The sequence below is a fragment of the Strigops habroptila genome, chromosome 6 (assembly GCF_004027225.2).
Source record: "Strigops habroptila isolate Jane chromosome 6, bStrHab1.2.pri, whole genome shotgun sequence".
Lineage (NCBI taxonomy): Eukaryota > Metazoa > Chordata > Aves > Psittaciformes > Psittacidae > Strigops > Strigops habroptila.
The window spans coordinates 60,071,500-60,095,042 of record NC_044282.2 but is presented as its reverse complement, the minus strand read 5'-3'; the positions used below and the strand labels follow the sequence as shown (position 1 = coordinate 60,095,042).

Sequence of the window (23,543 nt, the reverse complement as noted above, 5' to 3'; positions counted from 1 at the left end):
AGCCTTCCATGTGATGTTCTCAGGAGCTCTGCTGGAAAACCTGGAAAGTCAGCAAAAAAGAAGTGAGAGTCACTTTGAATTAGGGCACCTGCCTGCCCCTGAGAGCTCTGTGCATCCACTCTGTGGTGTGAAAGCCCTGCTTAAGGGCACTCAGCTTGCTGTGGATTTCTTAGCAACATTACGGCCTCTGTACAGGCAAATGTTCATGAAGGGTATGACTTGGGCCCTGATTTTTCCCTGCTTGGCTTGTTAGCTATACATGCAAATATATCTCAAATCATTGTTCTTGTATTTGTGGTGTATCCTTCATCCATTTGTTTGCTTGAATGTGAAGCTGCGAGACAGTGGGTAAATGGGCATGTATAGGAAAGCCTTCAGGGAAAAAATGAAGCTGTTTCCTTCCCCAAAATAATAAGCACGTCTCTTCCCGAGATCTAGGAATTCCTACTAGCTGGTTGCAGCGCAGGTCAGGGCTCCTTGAGGATTATGTAATATTCAAAACTTGAATCAATGACATTTTTGGTGCATTCTCAGGATAAACAACTGTCCCCTTGCTGTTTTATGTTTCTTGGATATTAAATCACGAACCAGTCTACAGGTGACACCAGAACTGGAGGATTGCTTTATATGTAAACAGAGCTAAACGGCAAAGGCTTCAGAGCTGCAGAAGTAGCAAGCAATGGGGAGAGATTTTGATGATAAGTATGAAGAGAGGAGGTCTTTAAGCCTCTCTTTTGCCCTAAGGCAGGATCCACTAAAGGTATATCTTTGTCCATGGGGCTTACCTAACCTGCTCTTAAATGGCTTAGCAACTGAACCTCTGCTCCTTCTGCAAGTGATCTTTTTCAGGCTTGGAACTAGATGAGCTTTAAGGTCCCTCCAAACCCAAACCATTCTGTGCTTCTGTGATAATGGTGTCTCATATCTCTTGTAAAACCCCTCACCATGAGAGTGGAAATTAGCATCATGGATATAAAAAAAAACCCCATAAAAAGTATCTTGCATCAGTGCATTAGCAATATTCGTGTGTCTCGCATTGCGGTAGAGAAATGTCTGCCTCTAACGGGAGCTGCTCTCATGGGATTGCTATCCTGTGTTCCCAAAAAGATGTTGACTATAAGAAGGCAGCAACACAAAAGCATCTGGGGAGCACTGAAGGCTTTATCCTGGTACATTACTGTGCAAGATGCTGTATACTCCTCTTAGGCAGAGAAATGTGACTACAGCCACTGCAGTCACTAAGATGTGTGTACCCACTGCTGGAGCTAAACCTGATGCAGAAACTTGGGCTTTCTCTGACCATCCTGCATGGATAAAACACTACCTTTCAGGCTGCAATCTAACACAGTGTGTTGAACAGTCAGCATGTGCCTCCTCAGCCTGTCTGAAGGGCTAACATCTGTGTTTACACTTTGTGGGAGCTCACCCAGTGCTTCACCTCTCATCTAAAGAAAAAGTCAAAAAAATACAAGGCACAATCTAATTGAAACAAAGAGCATCAAGCTCATTCTTTTAATTAAAAGAATGACTTCTAAATAACATCTTCCCCATTTATTCTCCTCCAAGGAAATGGTGACATACATGTTCAGGTGCAAAAGCAATGCCAGTCACTCACAGAGGGGTAGAGTACAACTGACTTTGATCAGTACGAGGTTCTCCTTTGCCTGCCAACACAATGTGACACCTTCTTGTGCACAAGCACAGCCCGTGTCAGATCTGTTGGGGATAATGAGCATCAGGGTTAAACCAGTTCAGTGCCACAGGGAGAAGATGTTTCTTCTTTTCACATTCTGTGTGGCTGAGCTGTCATCAAAGTGAAGTTCAGTCTCCCTCCTTGGTGACTCTTTGTGGCTACCATGGCATGTTTGGACACAATAGGAACAACTCTAGAATTGACAATTCACTCAGTAGGACTGGCTGCTATGGTCTGAGGGACATAAGATCAGATAAAGTCAATGCAAAAGTCCTTGGTAACCTGTCTCTTGACAGTGGGCAGTGGCAAAAGCTTGTAGAAAAAACGTAAGAACATAAGAATACAACCTGCTATACACTGATCTTATAGTACTACGTGCCTCTTGTCCTCTGGTGATCATGTCTTATTACATTCTTCAGTTCATGTGGGTCTTCTGAGCCAACCTCCCAGCACTATTTCCAGATCAGTATGATTCCATACAGTGATGTTCCCAGCAACACATTTTCTATGAAAATTATTAGGAGAAATAAAATAAATCAGGCTGTACCACTTTTTCCTTGAGTGGAGACTCTGTAACTTCCTTCCCCTCTTATCTGAGCTGTTTTGTTTTGTTGGGTTTTTTTTGTTTTTTGTCTCTCCAAATTGCATGTTATAGTCTTCAACTGTTGCATACACTGCCTCTTATGGGAATCACATATTCTTGTCTGAGGGCAGAAATGGGATCCAAATCAGTATTCATCAATAAACATGGTGAATCATCTGCCATTCCCAGTGAGCATAGATCAGTATGGCTCTTAGGTTTATCCAAGTGACTGACCTGGTCATGGAAGAATCTGCTAGTATCTTAACTGTGATATTGCTGAAAGGCTGCATCTTGTTCTTCCTGCTTCCCATGAGCTTTGCCTGGATCAGTCCATGTGCTCAAAGCCTGTTCTGCACCATCCACACTCCTGGTCAGGACTGCAGCTCATTGATATGACTAGTTCTCCTAGGCTATATCACCCAGTCCTTGACTGCCCAGACATCAGAGAGGGCTGTAGTACCTAACCAATTTTTCAGTTGTCAATCATCACCTTTGCATTTCAAGCTTCCTCTGCTGTCTCTCCTGACAATGCATCCTTCCAGTGGCTCTTCTGCATGAACAGCCACTAAGAGTTTTTCCTCCTTTGTTAGACTGTTGTTTCCAGTGTTCCCGCTCTTACTGAAGTCACCAGCCCAGTGGCAGTGTAGGGCCCTTAGGTTATATAATATTTTTTGAGCAAGGTTGTGCTTCTTGAAAGAACAATAGAAAGAGACAGCTCCCCCTTCCCCAGCCAAGGCCAGTGCCTCAGCTATATGCAAAGTCCTAACTGGCTTCACTAACTGAGGCCACAGCCCAACAGAATGAGTCACCTGGTTGGTCTTAGGTACAGAAACCAGTGTAGGGGGGACTCCCTTAAGTCAAGAGAATCTTTGCTGCAACAGAGACTGTAGGAATTGTTGTGTTTGTGCTATCTGGACAGCCTGGCAGTTATGACACCATGCTCAAAGCTGGAGATACATCCTATCAGTACATACTCACATTTACAGCCCCAGCTGACAGCTGTTCAACAATCTCTTGTGCAGCTTCCAGCATATCGTGCAAGAGAGTCTGCTGCTGATTTTGGCAGGAGATGGGGATAGCTATTCCAAGAAGAAAACTCATCCTATCAACATGCTCTTCTAAGTAGGAGGCCATGTAGAGAGTAAGGTTAGTGGAGCTGCAGGTCCACAGCAAGGATCCCACTGAGTGTAAGACTCCGGGCTAAGGCTAAATAATAATATATTATTATTTATCAAATATTCATATACTGTTAGAATCTACATGTGAAAGTTAAAATAGTCTTAAAAAGAGAATTCACTTGGTATCAGGTATATTGAGCTGGGCTAGGATAGCACTTCCTGTTGGAGGCATTTCTTTTTACGCTGTTTTCGAACACAACTGGTAGATTTCTATATAGGACAAGAGTGTAAGACTGAATGCTTCATGGGTTATTAACCTGGGTTCAACATTTTTGGATCTTAACCACAGGAATGTGTCCTGTGAGCTGACAAGCCCTCTGAAGAAAATGCAGTCCTACATCTTCCCTTCCCATGTCCTCCAAAGCTATTTGTGCTGAGGTTCTGGAGCAGTGCTGATTGTTTACAAATTCTGCCCCTTCAATTTTCTTTCTGGGGAAATTAGCTTTGTTTAAAGCACCTGCCCAGGTGTTTCACACGAACAGCAGAGACAGCAACTTCTACACATCTCTTCCTTACACCCAGTGCACCACTGTGAAGTGGGCTCTGGGGTCTCAGATGCCTTCCAGATCAGAGAAGTTCCAAAACTTTCAGAGGAAGCCTCATCCCTGGCAGTGTTCAAGGCCAGGTTGGACGGGGCTTGGAGCAACCTGGTCTAGGGGAAGGTGTCCCTGCAGGGGGTTGGAACTGGGTGAGCTTTAAGTTCCCTTCCAATCCAAACCATTCTATGATTTAAGTTGGTTCCACATCAATAGCCATCTGTGTGCAAGGGTTCTGGACTGTCTCCCTTGCCCCAGGTTACAGTTTGCATCATGCAGTGCTGATCTCGGTTGCATTTTAGCACTGGTGTTTTTCCTTCTTCCCACATGACTGGGAGGTGCACAGGTAGCTGGAGCAAAGGGCTCCCTCGGGGGTAAAATGAGGGCCCAGAAGGATCCCATGTGAGAGCCTGGGATTACACAGGAAGTGTGTTACTTGAGGTACCAGCATCCCTGCTGGCACTTCTCTGACTGGAAAGCCATGGAGCAAAGCCCACGGTGAACTCTCCTGAAACAGCTGCTAAGTCTCCAGTAAGAAGTGACTGCATACAGCAGCCAGCTCATAGAGTCATCTGGGACCTCAGTACACTAGTTCTGCCCATTTTCTCCAATGGTGTCCTTCACTCAGTCTCTCCAGAGCTTCTGTGCACTCCTCTGCCTGCCCCGGGGCTGTGAGTCTCATCTCTTCTGCTTCTCAGCCCATCACATGCCATTCATTGTCCCCATCTGTTGTACTTCTCCTCCCCAGCCCGCCTCTACGTGGTTTACTTAGAGCAAGTGTCCTGAACTGTCTGTTCTTGTTTGAAAGCCAGCCCACTGAAAGGCAATTCTATTTGTTGGGGCTGACACGCAGACACTCCCCAAACTGATGAGATGATACATGGAGGCAACGAGGACAACGCTGCACCTTTCTTGGGGGTTAATGGCCAAACATCTTTCTAGAGAGGGACCTTACTTGGCCAAAACTGCAGAAACCCTGTAACATGTCATGGTTCAATGCAGTCCAGGTACTCCTCATTTCCTAGACAACTGGGAGGACAACATAGCAGGAGGTTCTTTACTGAGCAGCCAGGAGTACTAGGATGGGTTAGAGAACCTGGAGCAGTTTATGCAAATATTTGGGCTTAAATTTGATCCTGGGTCACACTTTCTAAAACTCTTAGTCTTGGTGTGCTAGGTTTTCCTGCAGCCGAGGAAGCAGGGCTTGGTATGGGAATCCCGCTCCTAAATCAAGGTTCTTCCGTTGTTTCTGGCTGAGGAAGGAGGTGGCCTCCGACAGCAAAAGGTGCTGCCAGCAGGGGAAGCTTGCATGTTGTTCCCCTTCTCAGGGGAGCATTGTAAGTGGATCAGTAGGATGTCCTCTGAAGGACAAAGGAAACAAGCTGCTGGTAAACAGGACACCGTGTTTGATGGATCATTGATTTGATGGACCACGGCAAGTCTTAAACAGGGATGCAGCCAGCAGTGCCCGCTATCCAACAGAAGTTAACTGAATCCTCCTTTCACTGGACTGATCCTCACAAGTCTTCTCATTGCCAGCAGCATTTGTACAAAGACCCTTCTCCTCCTTTCTTCTGTTGAGATGTACTTCCAGCAAACATCACTACTTTCCGCCCTCCCCTTATTCCAAGCACTTCTAGCTTTCACAACCATAAACAACATTAACTCCCAAGCAATCTTGAAGAACAAGGGCTTTGAAATAAGATTAGCTTGCCACAGAGATATTTATAAGACTTTTTTTTTTCCCTCTTCCCTCCTGCTTTCAAATTTCACCCTTTGGCAGGCAGGTTGGGGATTGTTCTGTAACAGCTTAGCTACATATAATTAGAGGGAACAAAATTACGTGTGAAGCAGGTATATTATCCAGTGTGGATACCACAAGCTTACCTGAGTTTGAAAAGCATATGGGTGAGTTTGTGGAGGAGAAAACCATTAATGACAAGTGACTGTAGATATACTGAATGTACAGATACCATGTCTGGTTCATAAAGTCCTTCAGGTGTCAATCCCAGAGGTCTGTGAGAATATCGTGGGGAAAGAGCTGCTGTTAGAGACAAAAAAATAATGGACTAGGATGGTCTTTGCTTGATTTGATGTGGTTGCTTTTATGTCTTTGTTCAGTTCACTTTGTGATGAGCAATACCTGCCTAACTACTGCGAGGAGCAGATGAGGACCTCACAGAGCTTTGCAAACTAATTGCTTTCTATAAAAATGCTGTTTTTCAAGGCCACTTATTATAAGCAGAACACTGAGGCATAAGGAAGCTAAGTGCTGTAATTACATTTGTTAAGTATGTGTCATTTCTGTTGGCTGGACCCACTTGATTGTTATTCATACAAAGGAGTCATTTTTGTATGGGATTGAATTTATCAGTTACTGTTTTAAAAATGGTTAGTGCTGGAGTCATGTTTATCCTCACTCTCAGCAGCACTTACTTGTGTTTGAAGGCACTCCTGAAGGCAAACTGTCCTCCTCATTTGACCTGGATTTCACATTTAAACATCTTGTTCGAAACATTCCCTATTTTTTCTGAAGTCTGTTGTATTTCACAGTGTTTGGCACATGATTGATAGTCTTTCCATCTTGCCTAATTTCTGCCCATAAATAGGTTTTAAACTCTTCATAGTGGAGAAGTGTGGACATAAAATACCTTCAAGCTTTTGCTTTTTTGTCTTCCTCCATGTAGAAAGGCAAATGTCTAATACTTTATTTATTCCTGAAGTCTTGCCATCAGTGTTCTTCCATTAATCACCACAGAAGATAGTTACCATGGTCTTAGAGATCCTCCCCTTCTATCTTCTTCATGATGGAGTTCCTGATTTTTCTTTTTTTTATTGTTTGAATACTCATTTTAACTCTGATAAATGCATCTGCTCTCAAAACTCTGTATGGATTCCTTCTTGGAGGTAGAAGAATTTTCAACCTGTATGCAACAACGACATATGTATCATCGAACAGTCTTACTCCCAAGTGTATAAATCCTGAAGAACTCACCATTTTGCCATGCCATTTTCAGCAGCTGTTAAATCAAAAGGTTTTCTTTGGCAAAATGTTCTGATTGCCGGTCCTCCTTCTCACCCAGAGGGATAACCACCAGGAGCACCCATCCTGCTCAAGGAGCTGAGCAACAGGTCACCCTGGCCCGAGAGAAGTTTATTTACCATATCTTGAATTTGTTCCTTAACTGTATCTTGACTTTTCACAGCCAGTCAGGCTCTGTGACTTTCTGACCTTGCAGCCCAATACAAAAGATGCTTTTGGTTAGAAATGTATTTTCTTTGGCATTTGCAAAGGGGTGACGCTGGGGCAGGGTGTCATCATAGAATCACAGAATCATGGAATGGTTTGGCTTGGAAGGGACCTTAAAGCTCATCCAGTTCCAACTGTCTACCACAGGCAGGGACACCTTCCACTACAGCAGGTTGCTCCAAGCCCCGTCCAACCTGGCCTTGAACACTGCCAGGGATGGGGCAGCCACAGCTTCTCTGGGCATCCTGTGCCAGGGCCTCAGCGCTCTCTCACCTGCCCCCACAGCTCTGCTTGCCTCAGACCTTCCAGACTGCAGCACGTCCTCAATTCCTCTTTGCAAACCTGACCTTGTCCAGCGCTATGTTGTGCTGCTTGTCCAGCAGTGCATCACTGGGCCTAGGTCTGCGGGATGCTCACCACCCTTACAGGAAGGGATGAGCCTTGCCGGGAATGACATCACGCCTGCGTGTCGTCACTCCAGTGTCACATCACGTCCCTTCCCAGCAGGCGGACACATCAGGCTGCAGCCCCGCCTCCCCCAGAGCCCAGGGGCTTCCCGGAAGCGGTACCCAGCGGCGGGAGTGCGGTACCCAGCGGCGGGAGTGCGGTACCCAGCACCGGGGAAGCGGTACCCAGCGACGGAGTGCGGTACCCAGCGCCGGGTGAGCGGTACCCAGCGCCGGGGAAGAGGTATCCAGCGCCGGGGAGCGGTACGCAGCGCCGGGAGAGCGGTACCCAGCGCCTCAGGAGGTGATGCAGGGCGGCGGGAGCCCGGCGGGGCCCGCCGATGAGCGAGGGGCTGCGGGGCTGTAACAGAATGAATGAGATGTGGAAGGGCGGCGGGCGGGCGGCCAGCCTGCATGACCGCAGCGCTGGGAGCAGGCACCGCGCCGGCTCCCCCCGCCACCCCGCCCGGGATAACGGCGTGAGGTGCTGCTGCCCTTTTGGGGCCGGTCGCGGGAGTGGCGCGTGGCAATTCCAGCTCTTTCCTGGCCCTTTGGCTTCTCGGCAGGGACCTGACATGGGCTTTCTTCATGTGCCTGGCACACACCCGCCTCTGCTTCATCTGCGGAGGCCCCGTGTAAAGTAGATCTTTCCTTATTCGCTCCAGGAGCATCATGGTCCCTCTCACTAAAAGAGGGCAGATTCAGGCTGCATGTGAGGGAAAAATTCTTTACAATGTGGGTGGTTAAATACTGGAACAGCTTGCCCAGAAGGGTGGTGGACGTGCCATTCCTGGAGATATTCAAGGCCAGGCTGTATGTGGTTCTAAGCAACCTGATCTAGTTGAAGATGTCCCTGTTCATGCAGGGGGGTTGGACTAAATGACCTTCGAAGGTCCCTTCCAACCCAAACTATTCTGTGATTCTGTTCTATGATTCTGTGCTGCTCAGTAGCTGGTGTATGTGATTTTTTGGGTTGCTGAGGTCACATTTCTAGTCGCTCCCTCCGTGTTTCAGGCTGACATCATCTCTTGGCAGGCTGTGCCAAGGGATACGGTGTCATCCCACAGTCTTGCGCCATCTCTGTAAAACAAGCGGTGGAGGTTGTACATGTGTCAAGGTTATTTTAACTGAGGTTAGCCAACAGCTGCCTGCCAGACAGAACAGGACGAGCCCGGTCACCTCTCTGCCCTGCCCTGGCACATTCACCATGCCAGGGGACACAGGGAGGGATGCAGTGTTCCCTTACCCCAGTCTGGGGTTTTCAGAACCAGAAGAAGCGCCGACAGAGAACGAGTGATGTCCTGGGTCTGTCCAGCTATCCAGGCTGCATCAACTGTTGGTTGATCTGAGAGGATCCCCCAGTTGTTGCAGCTTGAGCACTCTAAATGTGGTGACCTGATGGAGTTTCCAGTTGGAAGCACCAGGGAGTAAGGCTTTCCTGTGAGACACACAAGGTGGTATGTGCTTCGCCTTCTGGATGCCCATGGCAGGTGGTATCTTGTCACTCAAGCTATTCTTGATACAGATTGAAAAAATAGAGGAGCTTTCCAGTGCATAAGCCCTTCTTCTTTAGGGTCAAAGATGAAACTGGTTTTGGAGAGAGATGTGAGTTGAGAACAATAGCTGGGAGTTCAGTGTGTGGTGCGGACCATGTGCTCGTGGATGTTGGCTCTTTTGGAAGTACTAGTGGTTGAGAAGCTGCAAGATCCTGTGCCCAGAGAGTATCTTAACTTTCTTTGAAAGAAGCAAGCTCTGGACTTCTTTGCTTAGCTCTGTGGAGGAGCACCCCATGGGATCTCAGCAGCTATGCAGCCCCTGGAATGCAGTGGGAGATTTGGGTTTTGGTTCTGAACTCTCTCTTCTTCCTCTTTCCCATTTTCTTTGACATTTACTGTTGTAGGATTTTCCAGACCTAACCCATGAGTTTATTTTTCTTATCACCGTAATGTTCTATCAATAGCTAGTATGGAAGAAACTACTAACTTAAATAAACATGTTTTTGTCTTTTGTTTGAGCAACAGGTGATTGCTGCTTGTAGAACAGTTTGGAAATCCTGCAAAGGAACAGCAACTGGCACTTCACTCACTAAATATCATTTTATGAACTTGCTTCTTTTTTTCCCGGCTTTTCTTTATCCTCATGCTTTAATCTTCTCACAAAACTCAGAAATTCCTTGCTCTCAAGGGAGGTCTTTGCTTTACATTCGACAATGTGTTTGCTTCATACTAATCCTTTGTGCTGCAGCTGATCAGTTTCAAACCTGTCTTTCAGAGACGGCCCTAGGTTGTGTGGTGCTGTTAGTTAAAGGAGCCGGTTGCATAGCTTCAGTGTCCTCTGCCTATCACAAACATACAGGCATTTCAAAGCCAAATGTGAACAAATGTGAACAAAGTGATAGCCCTGGTGGCTGCTGCTCTTGTGTGCGAGCTCTTTTTTCTTTTCTTTTTTTTAAGGTGTGGGACAACTCCTACTTTCTGTCAGGTTTTGATTGGCTTTCACAAGAGGCAGTGTCCTATAAATTGCCCTCGCCAATCTGCTTCTGCTCTATCACCAGCTGACGGACAGGTGAGTACAGAAGAGGAAAAGTTCCAGCATGTATCGCTTAATCCTTGAAATTAGTGTTGGTTGTTAATTTAAATTAGTGGGGTGGGGGAAATAAATCCCGTGTTTCAGGAGAAAAATGCCTCGTTTTCCTTGATCTAGAAAACAGAAGAGCTCGTTTCTAATATCTGTTTTTGTCAGTGTGTAAACCCAGTGACTGAGAAAGTAGTCAGAAGAGAAGGGGAGGAGGAGGAATGTGTTTGAAAATATGTATGATTGTTTTTTCTCCCCAGTTCCTAGCAGTACAGAAGTATTTCTCTGTAATAGTAGGATAGAGAAAGCTATAGTTTGGGATAGTAAGAAAGACAAACCTATCAAAAAAATGAATGTTCTTTTTTTACATCAATTAAATAAATACTTTTTGTGTTTAGAGCTGTTAATAACTCCTTGAAGTTAAGTAAAATGGGAAACTGATCTAGCAGAAGGGGCTTTTCTGTCCAAGTTGCTTTTGCAAGTTAATCACTGTATTGGGGTCACCTTTATCTCGTAGTTGGTTTGGGAGACTGTTTTTAAGGTATACTATTAATTTCTTAATAGATCTGTGCATTTGTTGGTAACTTTAGAATTTCATAGCTAGCTACACCATTTCACACACACACACCCCCCTTCGTATTTGAAGTAGAAATAAATGCATGTCATAGGTGGTGATTTTTGCATGCAGCTGTGCTGCTGGGTGAGCCAGGGGGTTTCAGTGTCTGGTATAAAATGCATTTACGGTTCTTTGGAGTCAGCCTAGGCTTACAAGTAAATTCTCAGCTTAAGCCTGAGAATTTCACCCCGGGTATGTTTGGAGAAACCAGTTCAGTAGGTGGGAAAACAGCTAGCCACCAGCGTGGCATTTTTAGTAACACCTAACTTCGGTTTGTACTTTGTTTATAGAGCTCAAAATGCCTTTTCAGGTACTTTAAGAGGAAATTTTCTGCAGCAGAGGCCAGAGAGTCTCTCTTAGTACTATAAGAGCTGTTTATTGTCCCATTCTGAAAGAAGAAAAGGGTTATCATGGCTCTCTTGAAAGGCTATTACTGCCCTTTTACACTTTTACATTGATTTCATAGGAAGAAAAGTGTTTTACGAGATTGGATTGTCTGGATGTGTCTGCCTGCTGCTTTCCTCCCCTGCACACCCAACTGTTTTTGCACCTATTTGCTAATTTCAAGTAAGCTTGACAGCGAGTGAGTCTCAAAAACAGCAAGAACATGTCTGTCTCGTGAAGGTGGGCTTGCAGGGGAGGAATCTCATCGGTGACTTGGCTGAGCATCAGAGACAGGATCAGCATCAGTCGGACAGGACGTCTGGAGATCATCTGGTCCGTCCTCCCCTGCTCAAGCAGGGACATCCAGAGCCAGTTTCCCAGGACCACGTCCAGATTGCTGTTGAATATCCCCAAGGATGGAGACTCCATCACCTCTTTGGGCAACCTGTGCCAGTGCTTGGTCACCCTGACAGTAAAAAAGTGTTTCCTGATGGCCAGAGGAACCTGCTGTGTTCCAGTGTGTGCCCATGGCCTCTGGTCCTGGCACTGTGCACCACTGAAAAGAGCCTGGCTCCCTTCTCTTTGCACTGTCCCTTCAGGTATTTAGATACATTGGTAAAATTTCCCCAGAGCCTTCTCTTCACCAGGCTGAGCAGTCCCACCTCTCTCAGCCTCTCCTCATAGCAGAGATGCTCCAGTCCCTTCATCATCTTTGTGTCCATCAGAAATATAAACTGAATGAGCGGTAGAGGATCAAGATAGGAGAAAGATGTCATAACCTCTGAGATTGGGTCCTCAGGAAATGGAGCTTCTTCACCTTCAGCACTCAAGGAATAGCTTGCTTGCTCTATTTTATAGGTGGAGTTAGATGCAGGTATGTAGGGTTGGTGTGTAGCAAGGAATTGCTAGAGACTTGTTCAAAGCCTAGCAAAGATAGAGTGACTGCTTCTGTGGCACTGTGACAGGAGAGATGTGGCTTTAATACATCAAGCCTATAATCAGGGAGACTGACTTCTGTAATGGGTTTGTGGCTGTGAGGTGCAGCAGAGGCTTGGCTAATTCAGCGGGATACTAACTGGCCATGCTTCTCAAGGCAATAAAGTGAGCAAACAGTTCTAAGGGGGGTGTGTGTGGAAGATGCATCTGAGAATAAAAATCTTTGATCTGTTTAAATATGCAAATTTTCTTTTGAATACTGCACTTTTGAGGGGTGATATCTGCATAAGCGTATGATAGGAAGTTTAGCAAGTTTTCTGTATTTAAATAGCAGAACTCCCTGAAGTATCAGAAAATTCTCAGCCTTGTCTGTTGCTTGAAAGGAGCACCTACATTGATTACTTGTTTGCTTTTCTGTGCAGTCTAGAATTGGTACTGCTGGGATCCGTCTGCAGCAATGAGCCAACATCATTTCTTGTTGTGGCCTTCCTCATCCCTGACTCTTCTTACTATAATATATGCCACAAGAACACATATGAGAAAGGACTTGTCAGCGTAATCGCGAGCAAGCTAGTTTGATATATGTTTTCACATGAGAATTGACTTATTCTGGCACTTTGTGAGAGTTAAAAGTTGTTTGAAGGGAAATAAGGAAGAATTTCAGTGACTGTGCCTTAAAACTCTATTTGAAAGAAGTAAACTGAAACCTCAGAAAAGACCGGTTGTGGATGCCCATATGATTTATTTGGGGTACGTCCTTCTCTATTTCTTTCCCCAATGTGAAAGATTTAGAGGGAAATAAAACTAAACTTGCACATAGCTCAGGGTAACTTAGGGATATTTTTACAGTGTATTATTATGATCAAATAATTCTTTTCTTGTGAAATAATTAGGACATTTTCATGACTCCTGGGTAGATACAGCTTCTCCTTTGTTTGCTTCCAGGAACTGTCCAGCATGTGTATTAAGTCTGAGCAAAGTAGTGTTCTTGAAAGTGATTTAGTGCTGCCTCTGTTGGCTTCGGTGAATCTTGCTGATGCGGTACTAGGAAGGTTTGCTGCTTCATGGCAGTCTACAAACCTTTCACTCAAAAGCACCTATAGTGAAGCTGTGTAATCATAACGGCCAAACTTGCTGAATTTTTATTTCAAAGAATATTTGTTGTCTTTTGTACTTGAAATCCTAGTTTCTAGTGACTGTTTTAAAAGGATTAAACTTGAACTATGTTCTCATTCTCCATTATACTGGACTCTGTGCTGGGGCTATGGATATTTTCTTGAGCTCACTCTGGTGAACATGTTACCTCATTCATATTACTTCACAGGCTGCGTCTAATAGACAAGGCTCTCAGTTGTCACATCGGCTAGGATGTGGATTACATCAAAATTCCCTGAAACCCTTCAGACTTTTCTAAGGAGGTGTTTAAAACGTTTAATATGGTTGAGTCATTTGTGACTAATCTTTTCTGCTGTTCTCACAGCATACTGGAAGGAGGAAGATGCCAATTGTCAGAAACGTGAGCCGAGCTGTCAGCCGGCTGCTACAGAGCCCTGGTTGTGGATGCGGGATTCCCATCATTCCTGCTCGATGCATCGGAGTCTCGCCCCGCCAGGTGGCCTCCGATGCTAGCTTTCACTCAGTTTCCTTTTCCGACTCTGATCATCCTCGGGTGCTAATCACAGGTCAGCATTCCTGTCATAACTGTACTCCCACTCCAGCTTCTCCGTTGAGTCCCCACTCCCCTCCTACCTGGTGAGCAGAATACTGAAGCAAAACTACTCAAAATACTCTGGAATTGTGATGATCTTTCCCATATGGCAATAAGATCGGAGCCCCATCTCAGTAGGAAAGTGAACTTTCCTACTAGTTTTATTCCAGACATCTACTAAAACCAGTTCTTTGGTTTTTTCTTCAGAAGAAAATATAAAAGCTTTCTGACTCACTGAGAAAAACAGTACTCATTTCTGATGTGATATGTATAATCTTGGAACTCTGCCTTTTGATAGCACTTTTCCTCTGATTTTTGTCTCCTGTGCATTGCATTTTAGGTGGTCTTGGCCAGCTTGGAGTGGGACTTGCTAAGCTTCTGAGGTACGTCATGATTCTCTGACTTGCTATTAGTGAGGAATTCAAGCTTTAGCCATCACTTCTGGAAGCAATAATTTTCTGGAAAGTTGATTAAAAAGGAACCTAGTGATGATTGCAGATTTTCTCTTTTTTTGGCCTTGTCAAATAAGGCTGGATTTGAGTGCTCAACAGAGAGACAAAGGCTGTGATTTTGTGCAGGTACTACAGGAGAGAAGAAAGTACAAACACTCACTTGAAAAAATACGTAGTCCTTTGCTAACTACCCAGCTGTTGGGCTTTGCAACTGCTGCCTTTTACCTTTCTGAGAATTTCAGTTAAGCAACTTCTGGAATAAGTTGCCCCATTTGGTAAAGTACAAACAAAACCAAAGATTAGGATACAAGATCTTGAAGTTTTTGTGATTTGCTGAAAGATAAACTGATGCAGCAAAAGAAATAAATCTAAAATACATTTCTTTTGGCTCTTTCTGTTCCTCTGCCGCACATACACAGTTACCTTATTTTTACCATGGTATCTCTCATCAATGTAAAATGATCTGAGAGCTCTCCCTGGTCTATATCATTGTCCATATCCACTCAGCTCTAGAATATTGTTTGCACGTAGACAGCGTTTGTTGCAGAGGATTTGGACTATGACCAAAAGTGAGCAAACTCACTGTATTCAACACCTTGTTGCAATTCAAATGTTTTCTACTATTTCTATGATATATTTAAAAATCATTCAAGTAATGGAAGGCTGGAATGTACTTCAGTGCTGCCAGACTTGCTCTCTGTGACAGCCTCTTATTGCTTAAAAAAGCACAAGGCAGAGATTGCTCAGTTGTATTTTCTTTGTTGATATGAAAGTGGCTGCAGTTACAGCAAGCCCAGTGGCTTTTTGTTGTCTGCAGAGGAGTGGGTTATCTATGGGTAAAATTTTGAGAAGGGTAAGGCAGGAAGGTCTGTCTTCTCAACATATTTTCATTTACTAAAATATATGTCTTGTTCTTATGCGGTCTCTCACTGCTACTAGAAGTAGTTTACTAATTTCCTAAGATGTTATATCAACATTTGAAGGATCAGTAGGTTTAAAATATTTAAAATATCAAAATATTGCACTATTTTTTAGTGCAATAACTGATTTCATTGTGGAAATTATAGTTCTTCTGATATTGCTCCAGCAAAGCAAAGCAGCAGAATAGCAACTTATGTATTATCTCAAAGACTCACTGTACCATGTGGGTATTTTTACACAGGAAACGCTTTGGAAAGAACAATGTGATCTTGTCTGACATTAGAAAGCCTGCAGATAATGTTTTTTATAGTGGTAAGTGACTGGGGAAGCATATAGGGAAAAATATCTTGACTTTGATGTTGATAGACTAATTAACAAAGTCTAAATGTTAAGTGGATTAAACTAAACAAATTGCTGTTCGAAACTTCTGGATAATGCTTTTCTGCTTTGAAATCTTGCCAAGACATTGATTTCTTATTCCTTTCTTCTAAGTATTTTTCTTTGCATTTTTCCACTGTGTCTTTGCCATTGACCAGAATAACTACTTGAGTCATGTTGAGCTTGGCTGTTTGCTCCTGCTGTAAATAGAGATGTAGTTACTCTTTTGGGGGGAACAAGTTGGAAATCAAATTTGTGCTTTGTTTTTCCATGCTCAGGCACTTTTTAATGGTATGATGGATGTAGAACAGGATTTTTGGATCCTTTTATTTTCATTAGGAACTTACATAAGTTTTTCTTCATCATTACTGTTTAATGATGTATTTAAGTATTTGAATAGTGTACACTAGGTGGTCCCTGCATTCATGCTGTTGAGTGGATGAAACTAGAGTTCTTGCATCACCAGTCTGTCGTTGAGGTAAAGGTAGCAGTTGCCCTTCATTTGTCCTCCTTATTTACTAATCTGTTGACCACTGATGTTAGGTGTGCATTCTGCTGCGTAGACAAATCCTCAATAGAGGTATGGTCAAAAAGTAGCAATGTGAGTTTCATGTAGAAGTTTTCTTTACATCTGTTCTTCTTGGTATTCAATGTCCTACTGGTTCCATTTCTTCTAGGTCCTTTTATCTACGCAGATATCTTGGACTACAAGAATTTACGTGAGATAGTGGTGAATAATCGGATAACTTGGCTGTTCCACTACAGTGCTTTGCTCAGTGCTGTTGGAGAAGCAAACGTCCCCTTGGCCAGAGCTGTAAACATTACTGGTACATGATGAGGGTTTCAAGTTCATGCCTCCTACACAGGCTTGATAAGGTCCAGTGAATGTTCTGATAAATCCTGTTGTTTGTCCCAGGTTTACACAATGTTCTGGATATTGCAGCTGAGCATAATTTGAGACTCTTCGTTCCAAGCACTATTGGAGCCTTTGGACCCACCTCTCCTCGAAATCCAACTCCTGATCTCTGCATTCAGAGACCAAGGACAATCTACGGAGTCTCCAAGGTTCACGCTGAGCTCATGGGAGAAGTGAGAGTTTTTTATTTTACTTATTTCATGAAAATTCTGGGAGAACTTGATTGCTTTTGCAAGATTCCTCACTGCAGTGTTCTTTTCCCCACTCTTTCCTTCCTTCAGGCTTCAGTACTCAATAGTAGTCTGAGGGAGCTCTTAAGGACAAGTATCTTTCGAGTTTTGTTAGAAAAAGTATGAAGAATTGGAAGCTGGCAAAGATTTCAGTGTAATTTCTTCCCCTGATTCTTTTGACTTTGGCCTAATCTGCCAATACAAATGACATTGCCGAAATGACAGTGTACAAAACCTTGCGAAAGCATGCTGGGAAATGATGACTTTTGGTCCTCCCTTTCCCACACAAAAAGACTCTAAAGTCCAAGCCATGAGAGTCTGTACACGCACAACGTCTCTTTTGGCTTTGTAGTTTTTTATAAACATAACATTGTTAAAACTGATATTTTTATGTACCTTTTCCTCACGCTTTAAATTTATGAAGGATAGTGCAGGTCTAAAGACTGTATTAACCTGGAAAGTCTTGCAAACTGATGAATTTTCTGTTTCTGAACACTAGATCTAAATCCTACATTAGAAGTCAATCCATATCAAGAATCCATATCTACTGATATGGATGCAAACTAGAAAAGAGCAAGCAAGGACATCAGTTACCTGATAGGGAATTGAGACTGTTCACTAGTCCCTTTCCTTTCATCTCTGTCATGGGATGGCTACAGCACAAAGGTTTATCCTGTGGCAGATTTTTCCTGTGAAATCGAGTTGTGAGGCCTTAGTCTTGATGCATAAAGCTGTGCTTCTCTCCTCCCTCCATAGTACTATCATTACCGGTATGGCCTAGACTTCCGCTGCCTGAGGTATCCAGGAATTATATCTGCGGACTCTCAGCCTGGTGGGGGAACAACTGGTAAGTGACTTGTGCACAGTTCTCAGGCAAGAACTGCAAAACCAAGCCAATATACAGTCATTTATAATGTTTTTGTAGAAATTTAATGTGTGGCAGTATAAAGCATCAGGATAGAGATGCTATTTCAACAGCGTTACAGAACTTTTGTCCACTCCACCCTAGGGCATAATGTCATAGTCTTTGCCTTTAAACAGTATCTGAGATATTTTGGATTATTTGCACTCACTGAGATGATTTGCTTTAAAATTATTTTAAATTCTTCCATGTTGCTGCGGTGTGCAAATACTGGAATAACATCAGGATAGTTCAGAATGACTTACACTTCTGCTGTAAAATGTAAATAATGCGCAATCCTGTGGCTAGATTTTATACAAAAGACACTGGGGGTGGTCTGAGGATTGTTGACTGTCATGAAGTGAACAACAGGTTGAGGCAGATGAGCACACCCCTCCCCACTGGTCTTTTCTATAGATTATGCTGTCCAGATTTTCCACGATGCCATGAAGACTGGCAAATTTCAGTGCTACCTAAAGCCAGACACTCGTCTCCCTATGATGTATATTGATGACTGTCTGAAAGCAACTCTAGAAGTCATGGAGGCCCCTGCAGAGGCACTGAGCATGAGGACATACAACATCAGTGCCATGAGCTTCGTTCCTGAAGAGCTGGTGCAAGAGGTGCAGAAGCATGTTCCTGAGCTCCAAGTGACCTACAAAGTGGATGAAGTCAGGCAGGCCATAGGTTAGTATTGGCTTCTTTGGCAGTGGGTAAGAAAAAAACATTAGACTGCTATACGTTAAGAGCAAAACAAAGTTTCTTTTCTTTGTAGGTGCTTGCAAATTGCTTCTGTACAGTTCAAGTCTTACGGATTGAAATTCAGCTTTAGTAGTTCAAGTGGCCGGTGATGATATATCTTAAAGAAATTCTTCTTAAACCTCATGCTCCTTGTTTCTTCTCTCTTTTCACTGCAGCTGACAGCTGGCCGATGAACTTTGATGACAGGAACGCCCGGAGAGATTGGGGTTGGAAACATGATTATGATCTCCCCGAGCTGGTGACTACGATGTTTAGCTTCCTTGGGTCTGACTCCAGGATTGCTCAAATTAACTGAAATACTTTGTAAGATGCTTCCAGATTTCCACAGAGGACCAGGAAGAAATGGCTAAATTAGTTTATATTGTTCTGAGTCTTAGAGCATGTCAGTTGTTAGTTTTCATAAGTAGCAATAGAGTTGGGCAGAAACATGCTGTGGCTGGAATGTACTATTAGATAAACAGCATTGTTTGGTACTGTCTGCAAGTAGTCAGCACCGAAGACAAACACAGATTTCTTGAACTTTCACACTTAAGCAGCTATCAAAAAAGGAAAAAAAAAAAGCACTTACGCCTGGCTATTGACTCTTCAATCATTCCTGCTGCCTTCATCATTCCTTTCTTTGGCAAACAACATGGGGCAGTACTGTCAAACCTGGTGTGTTGGGCATATCCTGCCAAGTTAACGATAGGTTTCTCATTTTTCCTGGTGGAGGATGTTAGATCATAGTAAAATACAATGCTTTCTACTCTTTGCTTACAAAAGAGAGCTCAGAAGAGCTACTTCATGTTTCCAAATTGCAGAGGTTGTTCCAATTTTAGTTTGAAATCAAACTTCCGTCATAGTTCCTTTATATATATATGTATATATACTGCTGTAAACATGTTTCTATAGGGCATACAAGGTAACATTATTCTTATAATGCTTATAAATATTAAGGGGAATAGGACTTGAATTCTCATTATGCTTTAAAAACCCAGAGTTTACAAGCTAGGATTTGTCCTACTCTGAAAGTGCTGCTGCCTCCAGTTTAACCTCAGAGGAGCTGTTACATGTATGTGAATCTGGGGCATATTTCAAGCAGGCAATGCCTATGTATGGGTTTATTACTAATTAGCAACACTTTTGGTCATCCCAGTTGTTTGCTGTGCTAGCATGATGACATACTGCTTGGAGCAGGTTTTCAGAGTGGGCTGATGATGGAACCTTATGGTAGAGTCCTGTCAGTCATTGTAATCTGTTTGTGTTCACTACATTTTCCGCGTACACTGTAAGTGTATTTGTAGATGCTATTTATGTCTAACTGTTATATGCTTTTATACTTTAGAGAGGGATCCAGAAGATGAAACCACTTTCTAGCTACAGTTAAGGGCTGTTCTGCTCACTGAGTTTCATGCACAACAGATTCTGGGATTAACAAGGGAATCTTAGTAGATATGCAAGGAAGATATGTTGATTCAAAAGCTACTTAGGAGACATTGAGAAATCACAAACTGGAGAGACAGAAAAGCCAGTTTAGGTAAAATATCCATTTCCATGGATGTGAATCTGAGCCATTGGCTACTATAGCTATAGCACGCCTTGAGAAACAGTATCTGGGAACTTTGGATTTTATTTTTTTCAAAGAAAAAATATCTTTCATTCTCAAAATGACTGGAAATTCCCTATATGAAGCTCTCCATCTTTTTTGTCTTGTATACTCCAATAGCGTGTGTAGGTAAACGTGTTCAAGTCTTGTTTTTTGCCTACAACTTGTTTGCTGTGTTTTCTGAGACAATGCTTTGGTAGTTGCGAGTTTTAATCTCTCTGTAACCCTGAGGTGTTTCCTCAGTGAGTAGATAACTGACATGACCAGATTTCTGTCTCTTTGTGAAGGAGTCTGCATGCTGCAGGGAATATGTTTTCTCATGAAAGGAACCTTCAAATGAAGATCTGTGGTGAAACCCAGTTATTTCGAATGTTTGTTAAACTTGTTTCTCTCGGGTTTGTTACGTATTTTGCTGTTTCATCTGCTGGCAAAGTATGTGTTTACCAGGTCCTTAAGCTCAAAAACCTCTAGGGTTTTGGCCTGTTACTGAAACATTTTTATATTCTTTACATTTCTGAAAAGACAAGTTTTTAAACTTTGTCCACTGTTGTAACTATCATGTTGTTCAAGTGTAGTATTTGGCTCAATGGGCCAGCAATGTTGTGGCCCTCCATTTGTACCCTACAAGGAAAGACTTGCTCAGGTTTTGTCCTCTGCCCTGCCAAACCTCTCCTAGTGAACCTTACACTGAGCTGTCAGGTGAAGACCTTTATGAGGTCAAGTGTCTTGTCCATTCTAGCCTTTCATAATTCAGACCCTGAGGACTCCTCATTGCCTCCATTCCACAAGATGTGCATAATAGTCCTTGATGAGTCTCATTCCATTTCGTTACTTCATTTAGTTGGTTTAGGAGCAGCCATTTAAGAAATTTATATTTTGCAAATCTGAAATAAATCATCTTACAATAGAGAGTTGTTTGGAGGTAACAGTGCAGTGTTAATCAAGAATGTGATTAGATGTGTCTAGATATGTCTGGAAGGTCTGATTCCTGTTTGAAATTCTGTTTTTCAGCCTGTGATGCATGCATTTTTTTCCACATCTTCCCCATTAACTTCTGTTGTAACAGAGTCTTGAGCAACGTGGTCTAGAGTGAGGCATCCCTGCTCATATCAGGGGGTTGGAACTAGATGATCTTAAGGTACTTTCCAACCCTAACTATTCTATGATTCTATGATACAGTATTTTCTGTATTACACCAATTTGATGTGGTATGAAATGTCTAACTTTTGCTACCAGTTTGAAGTTTGACTTCTGGGCAGAGACTTCTCTCATGACACTCGAGCACTGTAGCTGTTAAATTACCTATTCAGGGAAAAAAAAAAATTGTTTAAAATATTTTTTTCCCAAATATTGTCAGTTGCGGATGATGCCTACTTTAATAAAATCCTATGCAGATGTATCCTTGTTTTGCCATTCTTGTTTAGAGCACGTAAGAGTAGTGATGAAGGATGTCAGGTAGTGCTGAAGCCTTTTAATCAGCTGCAGAAGTGATGCATGATTTTAGGCAGAGAGACAGATACAGCCCTTCCTGTCTGTGTAGTGACTCTCAACCATTTGTATGACCCACCTGCCTTGTTAATTTGTGAATTAACACTTTCTTCAGGTTAAACAAGGCCTTTTCCTCCTCCTACACCTCAACTTTCTAATGATGGGAAACCTTCTGGTGGAGGAAGCATTCCACTTGACCACGGTTTTATGACTAATGCAACCATTGTTTCTTGCAGAGCAGGTGAGGGTGTTACAGCACCATGCCCTTCCCAGCTGCTTCACTTTGATAATGAGTTGACTCTTGTTTATACATGCTTAGTCTGGCTTCTGTAAGTGCTATACATGACGGTGCTTCATCCACAGTTGCTGTAGCTGGGGAGAGGACCAACATTACCTACCAGGTCCTTAAAGCCCTACAAAAACCAACTATTCTACTTTTCACATTTTCTCTCCACCCTGTTCTTCAGATTTAAGAATATTTTACCCTGTAATCACATTGATGCAGCAGAAACAAAAGCCTCCTAATCTGTTTGCTTTTAATTCTCAGATTTACATCTTGCTGGCTTGCCTTGGAGTCAGTAATGGGCTTTGTTGTCTTCACTTTGCTTTTCTCATGTAAGAGGGAATGCATAGAGCTGAAGCAATGATGATGCCGCGGCTATCTGTAGGTGCACACTAAAAAACTTTAAGGGAAGGTGCTCTGCTCCTTTTCAAGGTCCCAGTGCTCATGGAGCATGCACACCACTGAGCAGATAGAGGTTGGAAAGATCTTTGTGGCTCTAGAGTTTTAAAGTCTCATGGTATGACAAGAGGTAGATATAGACAGATGGAAGAAGAAAGGACAATGGACTTGGAGTCATGGTTGGAAGCAGATAGAGTTGGATGGTTTGAAGACATCTCTGTACATCTCCTCAGCTCTTCTGAAGGTTAGTGTAAAGCGGAACAGAAGACATCTGAAGGAGGGGTTGTTTCTTAGCACAGGCATAACCTCAGGTTTCTCAGCCAAACTTTCCCAGGGGAGCAAATGAGATTGTGGGGATTGACCCTTGCTGGACACCAGGTGCCCACCAAGCCACTCTATCACTTCCCTCCTCAGCAGGAAAGGGAGGGAAGAAAATAAGATGGAAAAAAACCCCTCATGGCTCAAGATAAACGCAGTTCAATAAAGCAAAAGCAAAGGTTGTATGTACAAGCAAAGGAAAACAGATTTTTTCTCTACTTCCCATCAGCAGGCGATGTCTGGCCACTTCCTAGGAAAAAGGACTTCAGTACGTGTAGTGGTTGCTCCAGGAGGCAAACATAAATAACAAGTGCACCCCCTCCCTTCTCCTTTCTCTTAGCTTTTACTGCTGAGCAGAATAGGAATAGGAATAGGAATAGGAATAGGAATAGGAATAGATCAGGGATTAGCCCAGAATAAAACCATACCCAGCAGGCAATTTTGATGCTGTGACACTGTTTTGGAGAGCAAACAAATCCAATATATGGTTACAGCAAGGCTGTGCCAGCCAGGGAGGGCTCAGACTCTGCTCAGGTTGGACATGCAGTCCCTTGTATGGGTGTCTCAGTATCTGGCACAAGGAACCAAGAAGCAGGAGAGATGTGGCGTAGCAGTGTGGATCCCTAGTGTGGTCTCACACAAACAGGCCTGGCCATCTCCTTTCCACCAACATCCTGGGACTTGGCCATCCAGCCATGCTTGAGGAGGTTCTTAAATATCTTCCTGTAATCAAATTGTATGCCCCCTGTTCAATAAAGTTAAGTTCAAGAGATATGTCCTCCACTTCGCTGCTGGTTCCTCAGCATGTCTCTGCCTTTGTTCCTGGTCCTGTGGGCCTCCTCAATGCCCTTCTTGTCCAGGGAAAAAGGCTAGGACCATGCTCCTGGCAGGATAAACACATCCCCAGTAACTTCCCTCCTGAAGTGAGGTCACAGCATGTTGTTGGATGGGTGGGATGACCTTTAGACCAGCCCTCAATAGAGGAGGTTCTTGGCAGGGGATGCTA

General features: G+C 43.4%; 1 protein-coding gene across 5 annotated transcripts; it reads left to right on the top strand.

Annotated features, from left to right (window-relative positions):
* Positions 1-13: 13 nt before the first annotated feature.
* Positions 14-21,448, top strand: LOC115609442 (L-threonine 3-dehydrogenase, mitochondrial-like). 5 transcript variants are annotated; one of them, XM_030489692.1, is made up of 11 exons: positions 14-123; positions 1,080-1,169; positions 10,140-10,251; positions 13,677-13,878; positions 14,245-14,287; positions 15,519-15,589; positions 16,333-16,482; positions 16,572-16,744; positions 17,558-17,648; positions 18,120-18,389; positions 18,620-21,448. In XM_030489692.1, the coding sequence occupies exons 1-11, from the start codon at positions 14-16 to the stop codon at positions 18,757-18,759; spliced, it is 1,452 nt and encodes a 483-aa protein (XP_030345552.1). In that variant the 3' UTR covers positions 18,760-21,448. The 5 variants fall into 5 exon arrangements, with proteins under 5 accessions (XP_030345552.1, XP_030345553.1, XP_030345556.1 ...); XM_030489693.1 differs by lacking the exon at positions 14-123 and having other exon boundaries at positions 1,070-1,169; XM_030489696.1 differs by lacking the exons at positions 14-123; positions 1,080-1,169 and adding an exon at positions 7,786-7,930.
* Positions 21,449-23,543: the final 2,095 nt, after the last annotated feature.

What these genes read in the sequence shown, in the direction of transcription:
- LOC115609442 (XM_030489692.1), top strand. Translation starts at nt 14, where the DNA reads ATGTTCTCAGGAGCTCTGCTGGAAAACCTGGAAAGTCAGCAAAAAAGA. An exon ending in TATCACCAGCTGACGGACAG is followed by an intron (nt 10,252 to 13,676) that starts GTGAGTACAGAA and finishes CTGTTCTCACAG; the next exon opens with CATACTGGAAGGAGGAAGAT. An exon ending in TGAAGTCAGGCAGGCCATAG is followed by an intron (nt 18,390 to 18,619) that starts GTTAGTATTGGC and finishes TTTTCACTGCAG; the next exon opens with CTGACAGCTGGCCGATGAAC.